This window comes from Hyposmocoma kahamanoa, unplaced genomic scaffold, assembly GCF_003589595.1.
Source record: "Hyposmocoma kahamanoa isolate Upper Pololo Valley unplaced genomic scaffold, ASM358959v1 200, whole genome shotgun sequence".
Lineage (NCBI taxonomy): Eukaryota > Metazoa > Arthropoda > Insecta > Lepidoptera > Cosmopterigidae > Hyposmocoma > Hyposmocoma kahamanoa.
In genome coordinates, this window is record NW_020653724.1 from 833,180 (window position 1) to 852,986 (window position 19,807).

General features: G+C 37.0%; 1 protein-coding gene across 1 annotated transcript in view; it reads right to left on the bottom strand.

Annotated features, from left to right (window-relative positions):
* Window positions 1-1,025: 1,025 nt before the first annotated feature.
* The window catches only part of LOC113226746 (putative inorganic phosphate cotransporter), a 42,048-nt gene continuing 23,266 nt past the window's right edge, over window positions 1,026-19,807 (bottom strand). Inside the window, exons 6-11 of the mRNA XM_026459474.1 lie at window positions 19,424-19,573; window positions 19,075-19,207; window positions 18,631-18,755; window positions 18,164-18,283; window positions 16,532-16,670; window positions 1,026-1,307 (exon numbers count right to left, since the gene is read on the bottom strand). Coding sequence (XP_026315259.1) covers window positions 1,249-1,307; window positions 16,532-16,670; window positions 18,164-18,283; window positions 18,631-18,755; window positions 19,075-19,207; window positions 19,424-19,573 — 726 coding nt within the window. The 3' untranslated portion in view covers window positions 1,026-1,248. The remainder of the gene's footprint in view (window positions 1,308-16,531; window positions 16,671-18,163; window positions 18,284-18,630; window positions 18,756-19,074; window positions 19,208-19,423; window positions 19,574-19,807) is intronic.

Here is a 19,807-nt window from a genome sequence, read left to right on the forward strand (position 1 = left end):
CACGGGTGCCATGGACACACACATAGACAACCACAAATTACACCCGAACTCACGAGAGAAATAAATGTAGAACATACAAATATTGCTCCCGGCGCGGGAATCGAACCCGGGACCTCTGCGTGGCAGTCCAGCATGGTAACCGTTCGGCCACGGAGAGAATAAACAATACGCTAGATATATCATGCTACTTTGTGGAACAAGCTTACAAAAACTTTTGTTTGAAATACAACATCGTACACAACAACATAAATCGTTATGTTCATGTCTGCGCACTGTTTGTACGGTTTGTAAAGAACAATGCCTATACTCCATACCGATATGAACCAGCAAAATTAAGGTAGACGAACCTTAATCGCTGACACTGGGTTTCATTCGTATTTAGGACTGAGGAAAGTGGATTATATTTATGTTACTTTATACATTTGGGAACACATCAAAGATTACACTTGTGCTTAGCTTTTCATTACGACAGACGAGCTAATGAAGAAGAAAATAAGCAATAAAGATATGGCAGTTTAAAAATCCTTAAAAGATATTTAATGTGCTGTAAATGCTTGTTTCTAAACGCAGCACAACTTAGTTTTGTAACATTTCATGTTAAGGCTCGTTTACACTCTATGATTTCTGCGACGTGGAGACAATTACAAGATTCCTGATAATTTTGAAGTTGAGAGCCAAATTCACGTTATCAGTGGCAGTAGTAAAAGCCAAAATTGTCACTTAATCAACAGTTGGGGCAAGTCTTTTGGTACTGTTCAAGCTTTTTGAGTTTATTAATCTCTTGTTATATTGCTAAGGTGCGTGTTGTTTTGGAGCCAATACTCCTACTATAAAACACTAAAGTATACAATAAAGTGTATTAAAACAAATATTGAGACAACTATTGTAACTTTCGTTCATAATTAGTACAACATGGGAGAAATCATAGCAAGTGTAATCGTAGCTTAGAATAAAATGTAAATAGCGTGAGTTGTGCTGCGTTCAAACAAAAATATATTTTTTACGTATTTTCAAAAAAATCGTATCTTTTTTTTCTCCAACTTATTTCAAAGTTATTTAAATGAAAACAATATTATTTGATATCGTACTTTCAGATGGATATCAATTTTCGAACGGCCGTGACTCACAATTTGCGAGTCAAAAAGGGTATGTCCTCTCCGTTAAGTTTTAGTTTTTTCAAGTACAAACGGCATTTTCCAAAATAAACAATATACATTCATTGGGCATCCACACATCGCAAACCTAAACTTATTGGACTCCTTCACTTTTTCCATGTACCGTCACTTTCTTGCACGAAGCTTCTACATCTGAAACAAAAATATAGACTTCCATTATTAAGTTAACAGCCGGAAAGCCACCTTCATTGGGTGACATAACGAACGGAATACCGAAATTCGACCGGAAAATGGTCATCTGCATTGTCGTGATGACAGTCGCATAACAAAAAAACACATAAAATGTACACAAATACTACTTTTAAAAGCTTGTAATATTGGTTTGACAAAAAAGTATTCTTACTCATTGCATATGACATTCCTCAGGCTTTACTATGTAGAAATTTATGTTAATAAAATAAAAATACCTAAATGGTGTTTTTTATGACACCAAGTGACGGTACGAACAAGTCGCGCGCCTGGTGGTAAACGACGCGCCTGTCCATAACAGGTGCAGAGCCACTTTAAATCGCAAACATCTGAGGATCAGTGCCTTTGCACCCGTCATCCTGAGGCATAAGTTGACAAGTCCCACGTGTCTGTAATTTCACTAGCACGAAAACCGGAACAGAGCTGACATTACTGCTTGGCAGCAGAAATAAGCAGTACTTCCTTGAACGAACCCTTTCACAAGGACTCTACTAGTACATAAGAATTTGCTACTCCGTGAATCCAGTGAAGGTTAAATCATGCAAAATAACTGCGCTAGTGTTGAATATTTTATCACGCAATTTATTTTTCGTTTCGCCTCTTTACTAGGCATGCTCAGGATTTGTTGACTGTTCGACTCTCGACCGAAGCAAGAAATGAATGAATAACCGCTCACGCGATACATGCAGCCGCAGTAGACGCATACCACACCTAGAGGTGCCGATAATGATTTTATACCGATTTATCGGATATCGAAGTTATAACAGGTAAAAGAACTAATATTAATTGCTATTTCGGTAACTACTCTAGCAAACCATAAAGTTTTTAATGCCTGGGTCTGTCATTTAAAAAAATAAACAACTTCAAAAATACGTCACGACAATCGTGTGTGTTATTGTTTGGGCTGGTGATTTCGGTGTTTATTTATTGAAAATACCGTAAGTAGTGTTTTTTAAGATTACCCTTAATATAAATGTTTATAAACTATACTTTAAGGAGTAATTTCATGGTAAACGTTAGAACCACTCAAACGGAATATTATCATATTTATCCAAGTACACCAAAAATTTCATTTGCTTTTTAAGTGCAGGATTTGCGGTGTATTAATGCATTATATTTGAGATGTTTTTGTTGGTAGGACAGAGGGTATTTATTTAACAATGCAGAATAATAATTTTTATTTATAGAAACTTGTATTTAAACTGAATGGTTTTCTAATTTGCGAATAGCCGCCATTTTGCGGTAGGAGGAGCGCATCGCGTGAGCTGTGAGACTATATTTTTGGTGGTGTTATTTTGGAATGTAGTTGCGTTTGTGTTATTTATTTTATTAAATGTATGCGGAGTAAAGGTGGGAGAATTTATTGCATGAAAAACTATACAACACAAGTGTAGCCATGTATATATGGCGCACTATAAGTTTCCGGAACTGGCCACTTACATAAACAAATTTTAAAAAGTAATTACAACATTTGAAAATGGAACTCTTTGGCTGTAGAATACAGTTTGTTTCATCTGACTGTCACTTGTTTTTACATTGTGGCGTCATTTTAGAAACTGGTTGTCTACGTCACCATGGATTTACCTCGTGAAAATTTTCATAGTATGATTTTCTACGACTTTAACTGTAATTTAACAGCTCAGCGGAGCTTCACTCGGCTTCAAACTGCTTTTGGCGATGAAGCACCATGCAAGACGACTATTTATAGCTTGTTTGCAGAATTTAAACGCGGTCGTGTGAATCTTATCGACGAATTTCGTAATGGTGGCCCGTCCACTGCTGCGAACAACAAAAACATCGATGTTGTGCGCCGTATGATCAAAACAGATACCTGATGTGATATACCATGAGGTTCGGGCATCATTAGCCACAGGCATGAGTCAAATACAATCAATACTACACAAACATTTGGGTGTGTAAAAGCTGTGCTCTTGGTGGATCCCACACAATTTGACTGAGGCTCAAAAAACGGATTGCGTCACTTGGTGCAATGACATGCTTACCAGATTCAACGAAGGGGCGTCCAATTTGGTGTGGTACATAGCAACAGATGACGAAACATAGATTTATAGTTACGGTCCCAAAACAAATCCCAAAAAAAAAAATGAACCGAAACCAACCAAGTGCCTATAAGAGGATGATTGCTTCTTTTTTTAATAAAACTGGACACGTAGCTACTGTTGCTTTGGAGAATCGTTGTACCGTGAATAGTGATTGGTACACGACCATTTGTTAGTCGGAAGTTATTGACAAACTCCGTAAAAATAACCGTAAACGCCGTATCATCTTGCACCACGATAATGCCAGTTCTCACACGGCCAGACAGACAAATGAATCTTTGAAGGTGAACAACGTTGACCTTATGAGCCATCCCGCGAACAGTCCCGACCTGGCGCCTTGTGACTTTTATTTATTTCCAAAAATTAAGAACCAGTTACGCAGTCAATGATTTTCATCACCTGAAGAGGCTGTCGAAGAGTATAAAAAATATGTTTCAGATATTGTCACGGAGTAGTGGCTTAAACGTTTTCAGAATTGGTTCATTCGTATGAAAAAGTGCATTAACGCTAACGGAGAATATTTTGAGAAACAACAAATTCATTTCTGACCATTTATAGTATTTTTTTCTTATTCATTCTGGAAACTTACAGTGCGCCGCACGTCCACGATGTAACCTCGGAGTAGCATTTACTTTCATTTTCAACAACACATTTCTACTGAAGCCTACAGAAATATAAATACAAAAAACCGTAGCGCCGATCAAAGTGAATCCGAAAAGCGAATTGGCGAACGAGCGATATTACACTGAAAATTGCGCACACATAACATTCTGTGAGTCATTTGGTAAAGTCGATACATTTCGAATCAGTACGGGTTTAGTTTGTTTATTTTAGCATAACAAATGACGGCTGTGATTATTCACAGAATAACGTAACGTGCTCGTAAGCATTTGGCATTTGCGTACTGTGAATAGAAAATTTTAACAACGATCTAAAAATTGCTAAACAAGTGACATTTTAGTTTATGGGTTTCAGATATCATTCCCTTAAAAAAATATGCACAATTAAACATATTTGCCGAATAACATTTCTTTTGAATTGTTACTACGCTTTTAGGGCAAATAACAACGAAAAGAGCGCGCCTTGGCAGCGGGGGTGGGTTCTTGCAGAAATGAAAATCAATTGAAAGGTCATTAGACGCGCGGGCACTCTCGGTGGGTCAAATTATTCGTGAATCTCATCTTCCCGGTACTACTTCGAACGTCATATTATCGCGAATGTATGTATTTGAATGATGCTATATTAGATTATAGGTGGTGGACGTTGAGCGAACCGAAAGCGAAGAATTTATCATCACGGTCTAGAATTCGTAAAATTAGTAACAGGTAACAGTCAAACGCCAAACGAGCTTGGCCTGAGCGGGATGTGGCTGCTGAAAGACATGGACCACGGTCGATTTGGAACGCATTCACACGCTAACGGACGTGGCAGACTGAGACTGCCAGTTGAGATTTTAAGAGAACAGCTCAAAAGATTTTTACAATTGCAAAAAATAAGAATAGAAAAATGTGAAGTTCATACCACGTGCGTGTAGGTGGTTACAATTGTAAGCTTTGTTAGATATTTCTGTGATGTCATATCTCAATATTTTACTATTGAGCTAAAAACATGTATTTTATTTCTTCACCAAAGGTCATATATCAAAATTTTGATGGCGATTACCAAGTCACCCTGTATAACATTCTACGAGTGCGCAGCTTTTCGACTAAATAGGCAGTTGAGTTGAGGCCCCGTCCGCTGCAGCAGGTCTCTGTCAAAATATCTATGTTGCATTTCTTATTTTCTTTTTTTTTGTATTAGACATTTATCAAAAATAGTACAGGGTAGATCTTAGCACTTGCGAGGACTTCCTTCCTTTGTATCCTCCATGCTACTCCAACCAATGAGTTGGCAACAAAAATAAGACGATAGTTTTACCTATGACAGCGCGATTGTGGTTTTTAATAGTTTATTTTGTTCATAGTACACTGTAATGTGCTCTACTGATACTTCACTACTGAACCTGAGGATTTTTTTTCCGGCGGCGGCCGTATCCAGGCGGAATTGCTGCCAGCGCAATGAAAGAAAAGGTGAGTGTGCATGTTTCCATCATTTTTCCTGTTGTTATATACTTGTTCCAGTCCTTATAGGAAGCTACTTGCAAGTGCAGATACGCGTAGTACAAGTACCTTTTAATGTAATTTAAAAAACGCAAAAAATACAGTCCATACCTATCACAAATTACACATGCAAAGTACCTATATATAGCAATACATTACGAATAAATAGAATCACTTATTGTAAATGTTATCTCACATCTTGAGGAAGTTCTGAAACTAAACAGATTTATAACTCCAATAGGCTTTATTTTCAAATCCGGATTCCTAAGATCCAGGTAAGGGTCGGTTCTTATTGTCAGCGGACAATTTAGTTGCGTTCACTTAAACTTTTAACGTAGGAAGCAAATTGTATGCACATCGTGCGAGACAACCAAGTCTTGCTCCTGGTAATAACATGACTACCCTTAACATTTGCAGTGGCACTCAGAGCATTAAATCGCACTGCTATGACTGCGCCCATCACCATGAGACATAAAGTTGACAGGTCCCATGTGCCTGTAGTTTCACCAGCAACCCTACCCTTCAACACTGGAACGCAGTAATGCTTAGCGGCAGTACTTCCGTGGGTGACCTTGTCACGGTGTGACCTCCTTGAAGTTTTCTGTTTTACTGCCGTGAACCTAGTCATGGCTTGTTAGGGTTACAACCCTTTCAAACTCTTTGACAAGGAGCTAGCTCTACAGTCGTTTTATAAATTTCAGCCTTAAAATGTTTAGACAGATGGATTGTATTTATTTTACGTGAAAGGGCTGGCAACACAATGAAATAATTTTCTTTCTCTTGCTTTACTATTGTAAGACATGAATAATTTTTTTCCGCTATTAGTGAGTACTACCACAGATATCTCAGCTGCGAGGTTGGCTTACGCAAATGCTAGAGGCCTGCGCTTTCCTTTCATTAGAATGAAGGGACAAAACGAATCCCCAATCAAAGGTTACTTTACGCACTGTTTATTGAGGATAAAGAGAAACGGAGTAGCCTGCAATTATTTTCTGAAACGTGTGTAAACGTGTATAACGTGTGTATTGATCGTACAAACAGTTGGCGTTGGGCTTGCGTGACTTGATTTATACTGTTGCTTGTTGTACAACTAATGGGTATCAGGAAAATTTGATATAGTGTGTGCATTTAACGTTTGATGTTCACAATGGGTTCCAGAGGTAAAATTAGCCAGTTAATGACACAATGACTACCAGAGGAACGGAATTCACACCGGGATATATAGAACACCCAAAATAGGACCAACTTTGAAAAGTTAATTTTTCAAATTAGTCCGACTGGGAATAGAATCCGGGGCCTCCTCATCTAGGTTCTACAGTGCAAGCCGTTGCTGAGGACTTGTTTATCAAGTAGATGTCTACTGCAGTTTTCTTAAACCTTTGCGCTTCTCGTATCTACATATGGATATTGCTTTTCAGATTTATGTTTCACATGACACTGAGTGATGGTAGCGCAACGGGAGAATAGTTACTTTTCAATTGAAACATCTGCGGTTCGAATCCATGTGGTGGCATTCACCTACCTATGTTTAGTAGCAATAGCTTTGATTTAACTTTGACTTTGAGTTCTTGCTAACGGTAAAAGACAGCATCGTGATGAATCTACACGACAGAGTCATGTGAAGTCCACAACCTAAACCCTCTTGGCCTTTTTTTTTTTTGACGGGGGGGAAATCTTTATGTGGGGACTCTCCCTCCACACTGGAAGGCCTACCCCACTAAAACCCCCCCGGGTTTCCCTCTCGCCGGTTGAGTCAGCGCCGTGGGATCAGTGAACATTCACCACGACGCCGCCCGGAAACCCTCTTGGCCTAGCAGTGGGACGTGCAATGGGTTGAAGATAATGGTGATGGTATTTTCTTGCGCTGTATTTTTCCTTCTACTCAAATACTTCGAGTTTAGTAAATAAGCATAATAAGTGATAGTCAGTCTTATATTACATAACAAAATCAATTACGGAAATGTTGCTCAAAATAAGTCCACGTTAAATGTGGATGAAAATATTTGACTGCATTCAACATTGACGTACAAATTATATGGACATCGGGTCCGCGCTAAAACGTGTCCGAACTTATAGGGCGTTAAAATCGTATACAGAGCGTCATTCACGCTTTAGTCTTCGTTTGTTCGACTGACAGCGAAGCAAGCAAAATTAGACAGTACTGCGACGACATTACAATTTAAATTCAACGGTTTAGCTTTTTCATATTCCTTTACATGTCACTACGTTTAAATAGGTTGACTTGGGACATTTTTTTCGTGGTTTTTGTATTAGACCCGTCGTCCATTTATTTGTAAGTCAATGGCATTCAATAACATTTTTCCACCTTGACCTTCAAACAATGTGATTGTTAAGCCGAACGAATTTCTTTGATGTTGAATGAAACATTTGGCTCTAGATTTCTTTTGAGTGTGTAATTTTTTTACCAACACAGTAGATCTAAAACAATAATTAAAAAATATATTCGAAAATCAAAAATTGATGTTACAATACTCATCTTAATATCCTAGCTATTTAGGCTCCGACACAAAAAGAGAGGAGTTATAAGTTTGAAAATACAGACGTGTATTTGTATCTGCCTGTGGCATTGTAGCTTCCAAACGGATAGATTAATTTCGAAGCGGTTTTTTTAATAAGAAGGCTAATTTAAGCGGAACTACTCTGAGCCTCATGAATAAATATAAATAAATAAATAAATATTAAACAACCTCACATTGACGTTGTTCTGATTCCAAAGTAAGTAGCTAAAGCACTTGTGTTATGGACATCGAAAACAACGATACCATAAACACCCAGACCAGAGACAATATAGAAAAGTTAGTTTTCTGCACTGACCCGGCTGGGAATCGAACACGGGACGTCAGTCAAAGTCAAAGTCAAAGTCAAAGTCAAAGATGATTTATTCCATAGGTAAAATAAATTTACACTTGAAAACGTCACATTTAAGGTACTGCTCGTTCACTACGCTGACCTCCCTGAGAAGAACGAGCAAGAAACTCTAGGGATTGCTCTTTTCAAATAAACTTAAATGCTATGGAATACATTTTGAATCAAATTTGTGTGGATTCAGGAGCCATGTCGTCTTTCCATACATCTTTATCTAACACGTAGTCTTCAATTTTGTAATATGATTTTTCGATCAAAATATTTTTAATGTAGTTTTTAAACTTAGGAAATGATAAACTTAATATATGCTCCGGAATCTTATTGTAAAAACGTATACAGTTCCCCATAAAAGAGTTGTTTACCTTGGTTAAACGAAATCGTGGTACCATGAGTTTGGACTTAGCTCTAAGGTTAATATTATGGATATCTTCTTTCTTATTGAAATTATGTATATTTTTACGGGCATATAAAATATTTGAGTAAATGTACTGTGATGCCACAGTCATGATACCAGTCTCCTTAAACTTTTCTCTGAGAGATACCCGAGAGCCTAGACGGTACACAGAACGAATCGCTCGTTTTTGCAATACAAATATGGTTTGAATATCTGCCGCTTTACCCCACATGAGAATCCCGTAGGACATTATACTATGGAAGTAACTAAAGTAAACTAGTCTAGCAGTACTAACATCGGTAAGCTCACGTATTCTGCGGACTGCGTATGCAGCGGAGCTTAATCTGCTGGCCAGGGACGATATATGTGGAAACCACTGAAGTTTACTATCTAAGGTCACTCCCAAGAAGACTGCTTTATTAACAAGGTCTAACTTTTCTCCGTTTATTTCTATGCTTGGACTAGTCGATTTTACGTTAGGTAATTCAAATTTAACACATTTTGTCTTCTTGGCATTAAGCAATAAATTGTTAGCATTAAACCAATAAACTACTTTAGAGAGGGTATCATTAATACGGTCATAGTTAATGTCATGTCTGTCTGTTTTAAAAATCAAGGATGTGTCATCAGCAAACAACACTATTTCGCAATGGTCCTTAACAAAGAATGGCAGATCATTAATATAAATCAGAAATAAGAAAGGTCCAAGTATTGAGCCCTGCGGAACACCCATTTTTACTGGAGAACCCAAAGAAGTCGCTCCATTTATGCCTACTTTCTGAATTCTACCGTTGAGATATGACGAGACAAGTTTCGACGCCTTGCCATTTACACCGTAATGTTCCAGCTTACTAATAAGAGTATTATGATCAACGCAATCAAATGCCTTTGAGAGGTCACAGAAAACACCAATAGCATTCTGGGACCTTTCCCAAGCATCAAAGATGTGTTTTAGTAACGCTACCCCCGCATCGCTAGTCGATCTACCACTAGTAAACCCGTATTGTTCATTATGAAAAATATGATTCCTACCGAAATAGGACAGTAATTGAGTTAGCATAACCTTTTCGGATATTTTACTTAAAGCTGGTAAAATTGAAATGGGCCTATAGTTGCTAGGATCAACTTTCCTACCGCTTTTGAATAAGGGAATAACCTTGCTGTATTTCATTAAATCGGGAAAAACACCTTCGTCAACGCACCTATTGAAAGCTACAGCTAACTGTGGGGAAATGGGATTAATAACTGAGTCTATAACTTTAGTTGATATGCCCCAGAGATCTTCAGTTTTTTTAACATGTATTGACTTAAAAGCTTTTATGATGTCTTGTGGATTAACATGACGAAAATTAAATAAACCGCCACAAACGTTAACATTTTCCTTTAGGAGATCAATAGCAAGTGAAGGGGAGGAATTTAATGATTTTGTAGTGTTCACAGCAATTTCCGAAAAGAACGATTCAAAAGCTTGGGCTACTTTATCTTTACATTTTATAAGTTTGCTGTCTAATTCTAAAACTATATCTCTATCGTGTAGTTTAACCCTGCCTGACTCTTTATTTATTATGCTCCAAGTAGTTTTAGATTTATTTATCGATTGTCTAATTTTGTCGCTGTGAAACTTAACCTTAGCAGCTACACAAACTTTTTTAAATATTTTCGAATAAATTCTAACATATTCTATGAAATTGGAATTAGTATTATAAGTTTTCATAGCATATAGCTCATACAAACGAGACCTACTCTTATGAATACCTACTGTTGCCCAGTCGTTGAATTTAGTCTCTCTATGGAAAGTTAATGTTTTCGATTTAAATATATTGTCAAATTCATTTTTAATTAAACCAAATATCGTGTTATATAAAGTATTTGGATCCTCCGGTATATGGGATAGGGAATTTAAACTGTTGCCGATATTATTTTGAAATCTAATTATTCGTTCTGTGGTAATCGGTCTGCAGAGAAATTGGTCTACCTTCTTGCTCATTTTACAATTAAAAGAAGCCAATAGGCCACTATGGTCGGATCTTAAGCAATTTATTATTGATTTAGACACTGCGTCTGTGTTACAAAAGATGTTATCAATACAAGTAGAAGAGGAGGCAGTAATGCGAGTTGGTTCTAAAAAAAGATTAATCAAGTTAAAACTTTGAAATAAATTAATGAGTCTTGCAAAAGTAGAACAGTTTTCCAACAGGTTTACATTGAAATCTCCACATATTACTACGTTTTTTTTGGTTGGAAAAATCCGCTTTAAACTGTCTTCCATAATTAATTCAAACTCGTTAAAATTAGCAGAGGGGGGCCTGTATACACATAAGACGACAAACTGATCCAATTCCACACATGAAATCTCAATAGTTCGTTCAGTAGAAAGATTTGTGATATCCTTACGCTCTTTAAATTTTAAGTTACGCTTAATAATAATCATGGATCCGCCTCTACTTAAGCTCTTTCTTATGAACGAACTGACTATTACATAATTTCCTATATTGTTAATGGCTTCGTAATCTTTCAGCCAGTGTTCTGTAACACAAAACACGTCTACGGAAATATCGTGCAAAAAAAGACTTATTTCTAATATTTTGCCAGAAAAGCCTTGAATATTTTGATGTACTACATGGAAACGATTAGACTTTTCTGTTGTCGTGTTTTTTAGTTTAAATTATGGTTAGTAAAATGTATACTGTTGCTACTTAAAGTAGGAGCATTGTCGTGGGACTGTGTTATATCTTCTATAACAGCGTCCTTAATATTAAAAGATAGCAAACTAGCTATATGTCTTAGATACCTTAGGGGTAAAAGTAAATTATCCTCAAAAATGTCAGAAATGGCGACACCATGAAAACTGGTGTGCAAGCTACACTACTAGGTCTAGGTCGTCATGAATATCTGCTCGCTGACCATGGGATCTATAAAGGGCAAGGGCAAGTCAAAACAAAAGTTGTTAGATCCGAAAAAAACAGTTTAATTTCCACAAACAATGGCGAAAACCCAAAATCTCTTTATCTGCTGAGCAGTTTAAAGACTATCAGCTCTTTTTGAAGATAAAGATCTCAGTCGTAAAATAAATATTTATTTCAATTTCATTTGTTCGATGGAATAGAATTTTTGAAATTCGATGACATTACAATAATATGGTAACCTTTATCTGATGCTGCAATTAGGACAGTCTGCAGGCTACCCAACTCCTCAACTACAGTAGAATTATCGTCTTTGATGATGATGATTAGATGATGACCTTGTTGACTTTTTAACTGCGCTGTTTTTCAACTATATGTCAGGGTTTTTTAAAACTTTGGTCAAGTTTTATTTATGTTAAGATGTGTAGCTATGCTAACCAGGATAAACTCAAACTTATTCTCTGTCCATTATAGAATTTAGTATACGTAAGTCCGTAAACACAAATAATGTTTTGATTTTCTTTTTTGTTATATAAATAAGTTCTTTCATGCACTATCAAATGATTTGGTACGATCAGTATTCAAGAATTTTCACGTTTATAGAATAACAAATAGTTGAAGATTTTTATTTCGCCGTTACAAATTAGGCAGATTTATATAACTTTTTCTACAAACATCCGACGAGAGGAGAATAAATTGAAAATTATTTTCGGCGTTCGATTTAGCTATATATTATACATTCGCTATACACAAATTGGAGTACATTTTAATAGTTATTAAAATGTTTGCTAATTGGAAATAGAACAGATTTTTGGTTCATTCATTTTCCTGTTCTAAATCGTGCATTTGTTTTGCTCAAACAAACCAACGCTTAGGCTTTTTAAGGTTCTAGTCACGACTCTTAGCCAATTTTTACATTTTTATTTCGAAATTTCGGAACAGCCCAGTGTCGGTAAAAAAAGTTGATTGAACCTCTTACCAGTACAGTTTAAAAATTGTCATAGCAAATTCCGTAACACGGCAAGATGAGATGTCTGATGTGAGATGAATTTGAAATGGGTCCGACTAGAACTTAACTAATAATTACAGTTTACAGACAGTTCACTGAACCAAGCACATTATGTAGAATAAATACTAGCGCCTTTTAACGCCATGCGATCTGCCAAGAAACCGATCAAGTTTTACAATAGTGACTGACAGTAGGCAATGACGACAGGAGGAGTTAGGAGCGACAACAAAACGGGGACCAAGAAGCGATTACAGAAATATGCAGCAAGATGGGTAAGATGAGTGAGACTAGCGCAGGATCCTGGTTGATGACACAGACTAAGAAAGGATATCTAAGTGAAGTCAGGTTGTGGATGACGATGTATAGTAAGCTGTGCAAAAGGTTCTAACCAAACCGTCGACTCGAGTACATAAACAAACCTATATACCTCTCAAAAACGCGAATGCCGAATGAATCTTTCTGTATTGGCAAGTAAATAACATTATAGTACTCGCACGTGAAATAACTATATTTATTTTTTTATTTAAGTTTCTTTCTTTTCTCCATATGAAGCATCGTCCTATCTATCGTCCCTTAACTCATTTTCCTTTGATTTTCATCTTACATTATACATCCATTTTCAATTTTTCTTAGTGACTGTTGTCATAACTACGTGAGAGATCAAATATATATTGTTAATTCGTAAGGTTATCGAACGAATTAAGAATGTTATTGGTTTTCAACCGCAATTGTTCCACACGGCACGTTGATTTGGCGGCTATTAATTGTTTGTTGTTCATAATGTGTCTTTTTTTACCAAAAAACATGACTTATGGATCTATTAATATTATAAACATCATTGTGAATGAATTCGAAATATTCTCGAGTGAACTGATAGAACTTGAGGGAATTTAAGCCAGTCCAATCAGTGTTCGTCAAACGGGTCGGTAAGATATTGAATTAATTGAATTGTAATAGGTAAGGACGCGTGCCCGGAAAGTTTAACTGGATTACAAATGGACGTTGTGTAGTCAGTATAATAATTTAGCTAGACCACATCGAGGGCATCATTTGAAAAGCTTATCTCAAATGTAACCGGAATAAATTATAAAAATATTGACGCGAGTTGAGGATTGGTACGAGCTATGCAAGTGGAGGTTATTCGCTGCCTGCCCCATTAAAATATGGATTAGATTACACAAATAGATTTAAAAAAGTAACATAGATATTGTACCATTTGCGTGGTGCAAATTATGACAAGATAATATTTTGATATGAACAACGATATACCTTTTCCAACGTATATTATTTTTTTTACCCGACTGCGGGAGGGTTATATTTTTCAGTGTGTATGTATGTACACACATCAAAAAAAGTTTGCGATCAATAGCATAAGCTCCTATAATTCTTTAAATTTAACTTTATCAAGAAAAAATCTATGTTGTATGCTTTCTTTAAATAGGAATACCCTGTTTGAAATTAAAATATAAAACTATTTTTTATTATTTATTTAAAAAAAATTGAGCCATTACTCATAATGTAATAGTGATAGAAATTTCATAGAAAGAAAAAGACTGTTTAATTAAACTTAAACAACAATTTATTATTAAAAGGTGTGAATTCAATATAAAATAACTCCTCCCCTGGCTCGAATACATGCGAAGATCCTCCTGGGCATGCTGAGGATCAAGTTATCCAGCACTTCCTGGGGTAACCTATCCCATTCTTCAATAGCGGCTTCCCTGAGCTCTGGAACTGTCTGGGGACGTGGCTCACGGTTCCATACTGCTCGTTTAAGAGCATCCCACGCGTGCTCTATTGGGTTTAAGTCGGGCGAGCCGGCAGGCCAGTCTAATCGTGTGATATCGTATTCTTGAAGAGCAGCATTGACTCGTTGAGCTCGATGTGCGGGCGCATTATCATCGACCAGTACAAATTGGTGCCCATGGTTCACTCGGAATGGTCTGACGATATCATCAATAGCAACTGCTTTGTACATGTCTGCTGTCATGAAGCCCCGATACGGGATCAAAGGCGTTCTAGCTCCAATCATAATGCCACCCCAAAAGGACACCGATTTTCCGCCTTGCTGAACTGTTCCAGTGGCAATTCTTTGTCTTTCACGGTCGCCTGGTCTTCTCCAGACACGGACACGTCGGTTATCTGGATGAGTGCTGATTCGGGATTCGTCAACGAAGAGACAGTTTTGCCAAATGTTTTCGTCCTCACCTTCTTCATTTTGCCGAAGTCTAGCCCACTGCAATCTTCGTTGTTGACGTTGCCGGGAATTGAGCGGAGCTCGCCAAGACCTCCGTGCTCGTAATTCAGCCTGGTGCAAGCAATTGCGAACGGTCTGCGTGCTAACTTCAAGCCCAGAGGCGGCCCTGACTTCTGCTTTTATTTTAGTGGCGTTGATTGTTGGATCACGGGCTGCCAGCAATCTAATATAGCGCTTTTGGGCAGCTGTCAAAACAGTTGGGCGACCGCTGCGGGGTCGGTCAGCTAAATTCCCCATTCCGTGATACCTCTGCAACGTAGCCACGACACAGGATTGGGATATAGCAAGTCTGCGTGCTATTACTCTCGTGGTGTATCCTTCTTCCCTCAAAGTTACTATTCTAGCTCGTAAAACCTCTGATAATCCTCTTGGCATTTTTTCAATCACAACTTTCCGCGAAAAATATCTTGAATCGCTTATAATTGACTAAATCAGATTTCTGAATGAGCGTAAGCTAGGACTGAAAGCCTTTTTATATGAAAAAACAATTGAACGGGGTCATTGTTTTATGTTCTAATTAATTTTAAAATAAAGAATCTAAAAAGAAGAAAAAATCATAATATAATCTACAGTAACAAAAAAGATTTCAGTTTTTCGAAGTGATCGCAAACTTTTTTTGATGTGTGTATGTCCATCATGTATATATGTCCAGATTGATTGATTTTGACATATGAGGTATCGTTAGATTCGTCATAATTGTAGGAGTGTCATAGGCTATAAAAATAATCAAAATACTGAGAGGGAAAATTCTCTTTTTATCTTTCCAGCTAAACATTTTTGCAGTCGGGTTTTTGTTTTTTAAATAATTTTTACTCGAGACTTGTTTATAATACCAAGTGACGGGACGAACAAGTCGTGGGCCTGGTGGTAAGCGACACGCCTGTCCATAACAGTTGCAGTTCCACTCAGAGCTTTAACACGTAAACATCAGAAGGGCACTGCCACTGCGCCCGTCACCCTGAGACATAAGTTGACAAGTCCCATGTGCCTGTAATTTCATCAAACTTACTTATTACAAGTTTCTTGCCAAGATATGATTTCTTTTAGTTTTCCCCATATTTCGAAACGTATACACACTCCATGGTCACGGGTCGACTGGCCAATGACAGATGGACAGCTTAAAGAACAGACATACATATTATGTCTACCCTGTTTCGCTGTCGTCGACTACCTTTAACTCGATTACTTGTGGCGATGGTGTTAACATTGTCACTAATTTTTTTCGACAAACCACACCCACATTTTAAGTCGAACCATTTTCCTTTTTATTATTGTATTAAATGACCGTGGAGCATGTAACCGTTCCGGAATATCTCCCAAAGAAGGAAGGAAGGAAGGAAGGAAGATTTCCCAAAAAGAAATCGTATTGTGGTAAGAAATCTGTAATTAGTGATAATCATTTAATGAATAACCACGAAAATCTTAACATGTGAACAATTTTTTTTTATTTTGACACTGAGAGGTTCCTTTTACTAAAAATTACATAGTGTACGCCGCAGAAGGAAATAGTCCAAAGGTCCTGGTCTTTAACTGACATCAAATTAACAAAAACAATCTACCTGGAGTGTCGGTGTTCTCTTCAGGGACGTTGTTCCATTTCTGCAGCTCGCTGGTGCCAAATACGACGAAAAACGTATTTGTGACTACGTATATTGCTGATGCCACGTAGAACACCATTCGCCACTGGCTCGCGTCCGTCTGGATTGAACAAATTGTGATGAAGAAAAAATGTGTTAAATTTGAATTACCTAATGTAAAATCGACTAGGCCAAGCATAGAAATAAACGGAAAAAGTTAAACCTTGTCAATAAAGCAGTCTTCTTAGGAGTGACATTAGACATTAAACTTCAATGGTTTCCATATATATATTCGCTGGCCAGCAGATTAAGCTCCACTGCATATGCAGTCCGCAGAATACGTGAGCTTACCGATATTAGTACTGCTAGATTAGTTTACTTTAGTTACTTCCATAGTATAATTTAGGGGATTCGTTCTGTGTACCGTCTAGGCTCTCAGGTTTCTCTCAGAGAAAAGTTTAAGGAGACTGGTATCATGACTGTGGCATCACAGTACATTTACTCAAATATTTTATATTCCCGTAAAAATATACACAATTTCAGTAAGAATGAAGATATCAACAATATTAACCTTAGAGCTAAGTCCACACTCATGGTACCACGAATTTCGTTTAACCAAGGTAAACAACTCTTTTATGGGGAACTGTATACGTTTTTACAATAAGATTCCGGAGCATATATTAAGATTATCATTTCCTAACCGCTCACGCGATTCATGCGTCTCTGGAGGCATACCACACCTAGAGGTGCCGGTGATGATTTTATACCGATTTATCGGATATCGAAGTTATAACAGGTAAAAGAACTAATACTAATTGCTATTTCGTTAACTACTCTAGCAAACCATATTTAAACTGAATCCTTTTCTAATTTGCGAAACCAAATAGCCGCCATTTTGCGGTAGGATGAGCGCATCGCGTGAGCGGCTAAGTTTAAAAACTACATTAAAAATACTTTGATTGAAAAGTCATATTACAAAATTGAAGACTACGTGTTAGATAAAGATGTATGGAAAGACGACATGGCTCCAGATTGCATTTGATTCAAAGTGTATTCCATAGCATTTAAGTTTATTTGAAAAAAGCAATCCGTATAGTTTCTGGCTCGTTCTTCTCAGGGAGGTCAGCGTAGTGAACGAGCAGTAGCTTAAATGTGACTAAATTTATTTTGTAAAGTTTATTTTGTTTTGTAAATTTATTTTACCTATGGAATAAACGATTCTTTGACTTTGACTTTAACTTTGAAATAATAGAATCATGCTGTTTTTGTTTAAGCAATAAAAAGTAAGTATAATTAAGTAAGAGTGCACATGTCGCCAACAAACTGCACAGCAGTTTGACGACTTTTAGTAAATAAGTTACCGTCTGTATTTTTCTTGAATAAAAAATATAAAAAAAGAAAAGAGAACAGGGAAATCATAATTCTTAAAAGTATATATTTATGTCCGTAAGTGAAGAACTAACAAAAATAACAGCTCGGTGAACAATTCCGCAAACAACGTATTGCTGGTATAAGCATAGACTAAATAGTGGATATAGTTCCTACTCTATATAGCTATACTAAAAAAAAAGGAATAGTAATAGTAAGTAATATGGAATACACTGTAATATATACCACGTCTTTCAAAATGACACCAGCCGCGAGCGGAGCGATGATGGAGATGATGTTCGCGAAGAAGTTAGTGATGCCCATCAAGGTGCCGGCGAAGTTCGGAGCCATGTCTATGTGCACCAACTGTTTAGAGACGAACAAAGTAATGTAAGCGAAATCAATAAATTATTTAATAATTATTGTCAGCGATCCGACATAAATTAACACTTCAACGCTGTCATCTGGGGCCTCCCGAGTTTGCCGGAGTCGTCATGAGTTGTAATCTTTAAATTAACGTTTGGAAGCTAGTTGTTGGAAACCTTCACGGGCTTGAACTGTCTTCTAGCCCGCATCATCAAACTATTACATCGATATATACAACTACAAATATTGATATGCGCTTCTTATACAACACAACAGTGCCGTGTTTAGTGCACCAAACTAATAGATTACAAATCACACAAAAAAAGATTTTAAGCATTTCGACTTACCAAAAAACCAGTGTAATGTCCAGCGTTCAATCCAACGACTGCAGTCAATAAAACAACGGCAACCCATACACTGCCTGCTGGCGCGTACGCTAGACCTATCAAGGCGACAGCTGGACCGTAAAAGCCTGTAAATGTTATTATATTCTCTTATGATATGAAAGTGGAACGTAACTTGAATTATAAAATAAATGTCAATTTTTTTATCGTGAATAGCTTCTATTGTTTAATATAATAATTGTTTATTTCATTGCAGTACCATATAAACTAATATAAAACTAAAATTATAAAATATAAAATTAGAATAACGAGCAATAACTTATTAGGAAAAATATTAAATAAGTTATATTAACAATATATATATTGAATAAAGCTTCACTTCAATCAAATAATACTCAGTAAAGTGCTGCACAAACTACACTTCAGTGGGCTGTAATTCTAACTTACCGATAGAGTTCGACCATTTCCTTGAAGCAGAGATACTAAGCCATTTCTTCTTAAGGGAAAGATCAGCGAGGTAACCGAGTGGGAAACTCAACACGTACATCGCTAAGTACGGAAGGGCCGACATTATACCGTTCTGGAAAAAAGGAACGCATACCAAACAGGTTGTAATAAAAAGGTCCGACCATATTTCCGTTGTGTAAATGTTTAGGCAATGCCTCTCGCTAACGATGAAGGAAAATATCGTGATAAAAACCTGCACGCCGAAGAGCCGTAGACCCACACATGCTACGAATACATTTCACCTGAAGTATTTCGTGAAGTATTTAAAAGATTTTCAGAAGTTACTTACGGATTTGATATCGACTCCAAGAACTTGGCTAAAGTATGAAGGCATCTCAGTCATGAGAGTCCATAATCCCCAAGCAAAACCGCAGTGCGCAATGGTCAAACATATGAAGGGCATAGACGTCGCGACTGACTTCCATGGTGTTGGCAGTTTCTGTGAAAAAGAGGTAAAATTGATAGAAATATAACACAAACTCAGATTCCTTACTTATCGATCTAAGCTTTGAAACATATGTAAAAAGTAGCAGTGATGGAGGTAATTCATAGATACATTTTTAGCAATTTGACGTCAAGCCTTTCTGTTTTACCATAGAATCTTCAAAAAGCCTTTTTTAACCCCTGACGCGTAAAGGGGATAATATGTCTGAAGCCTATGTCTGTGGATGTT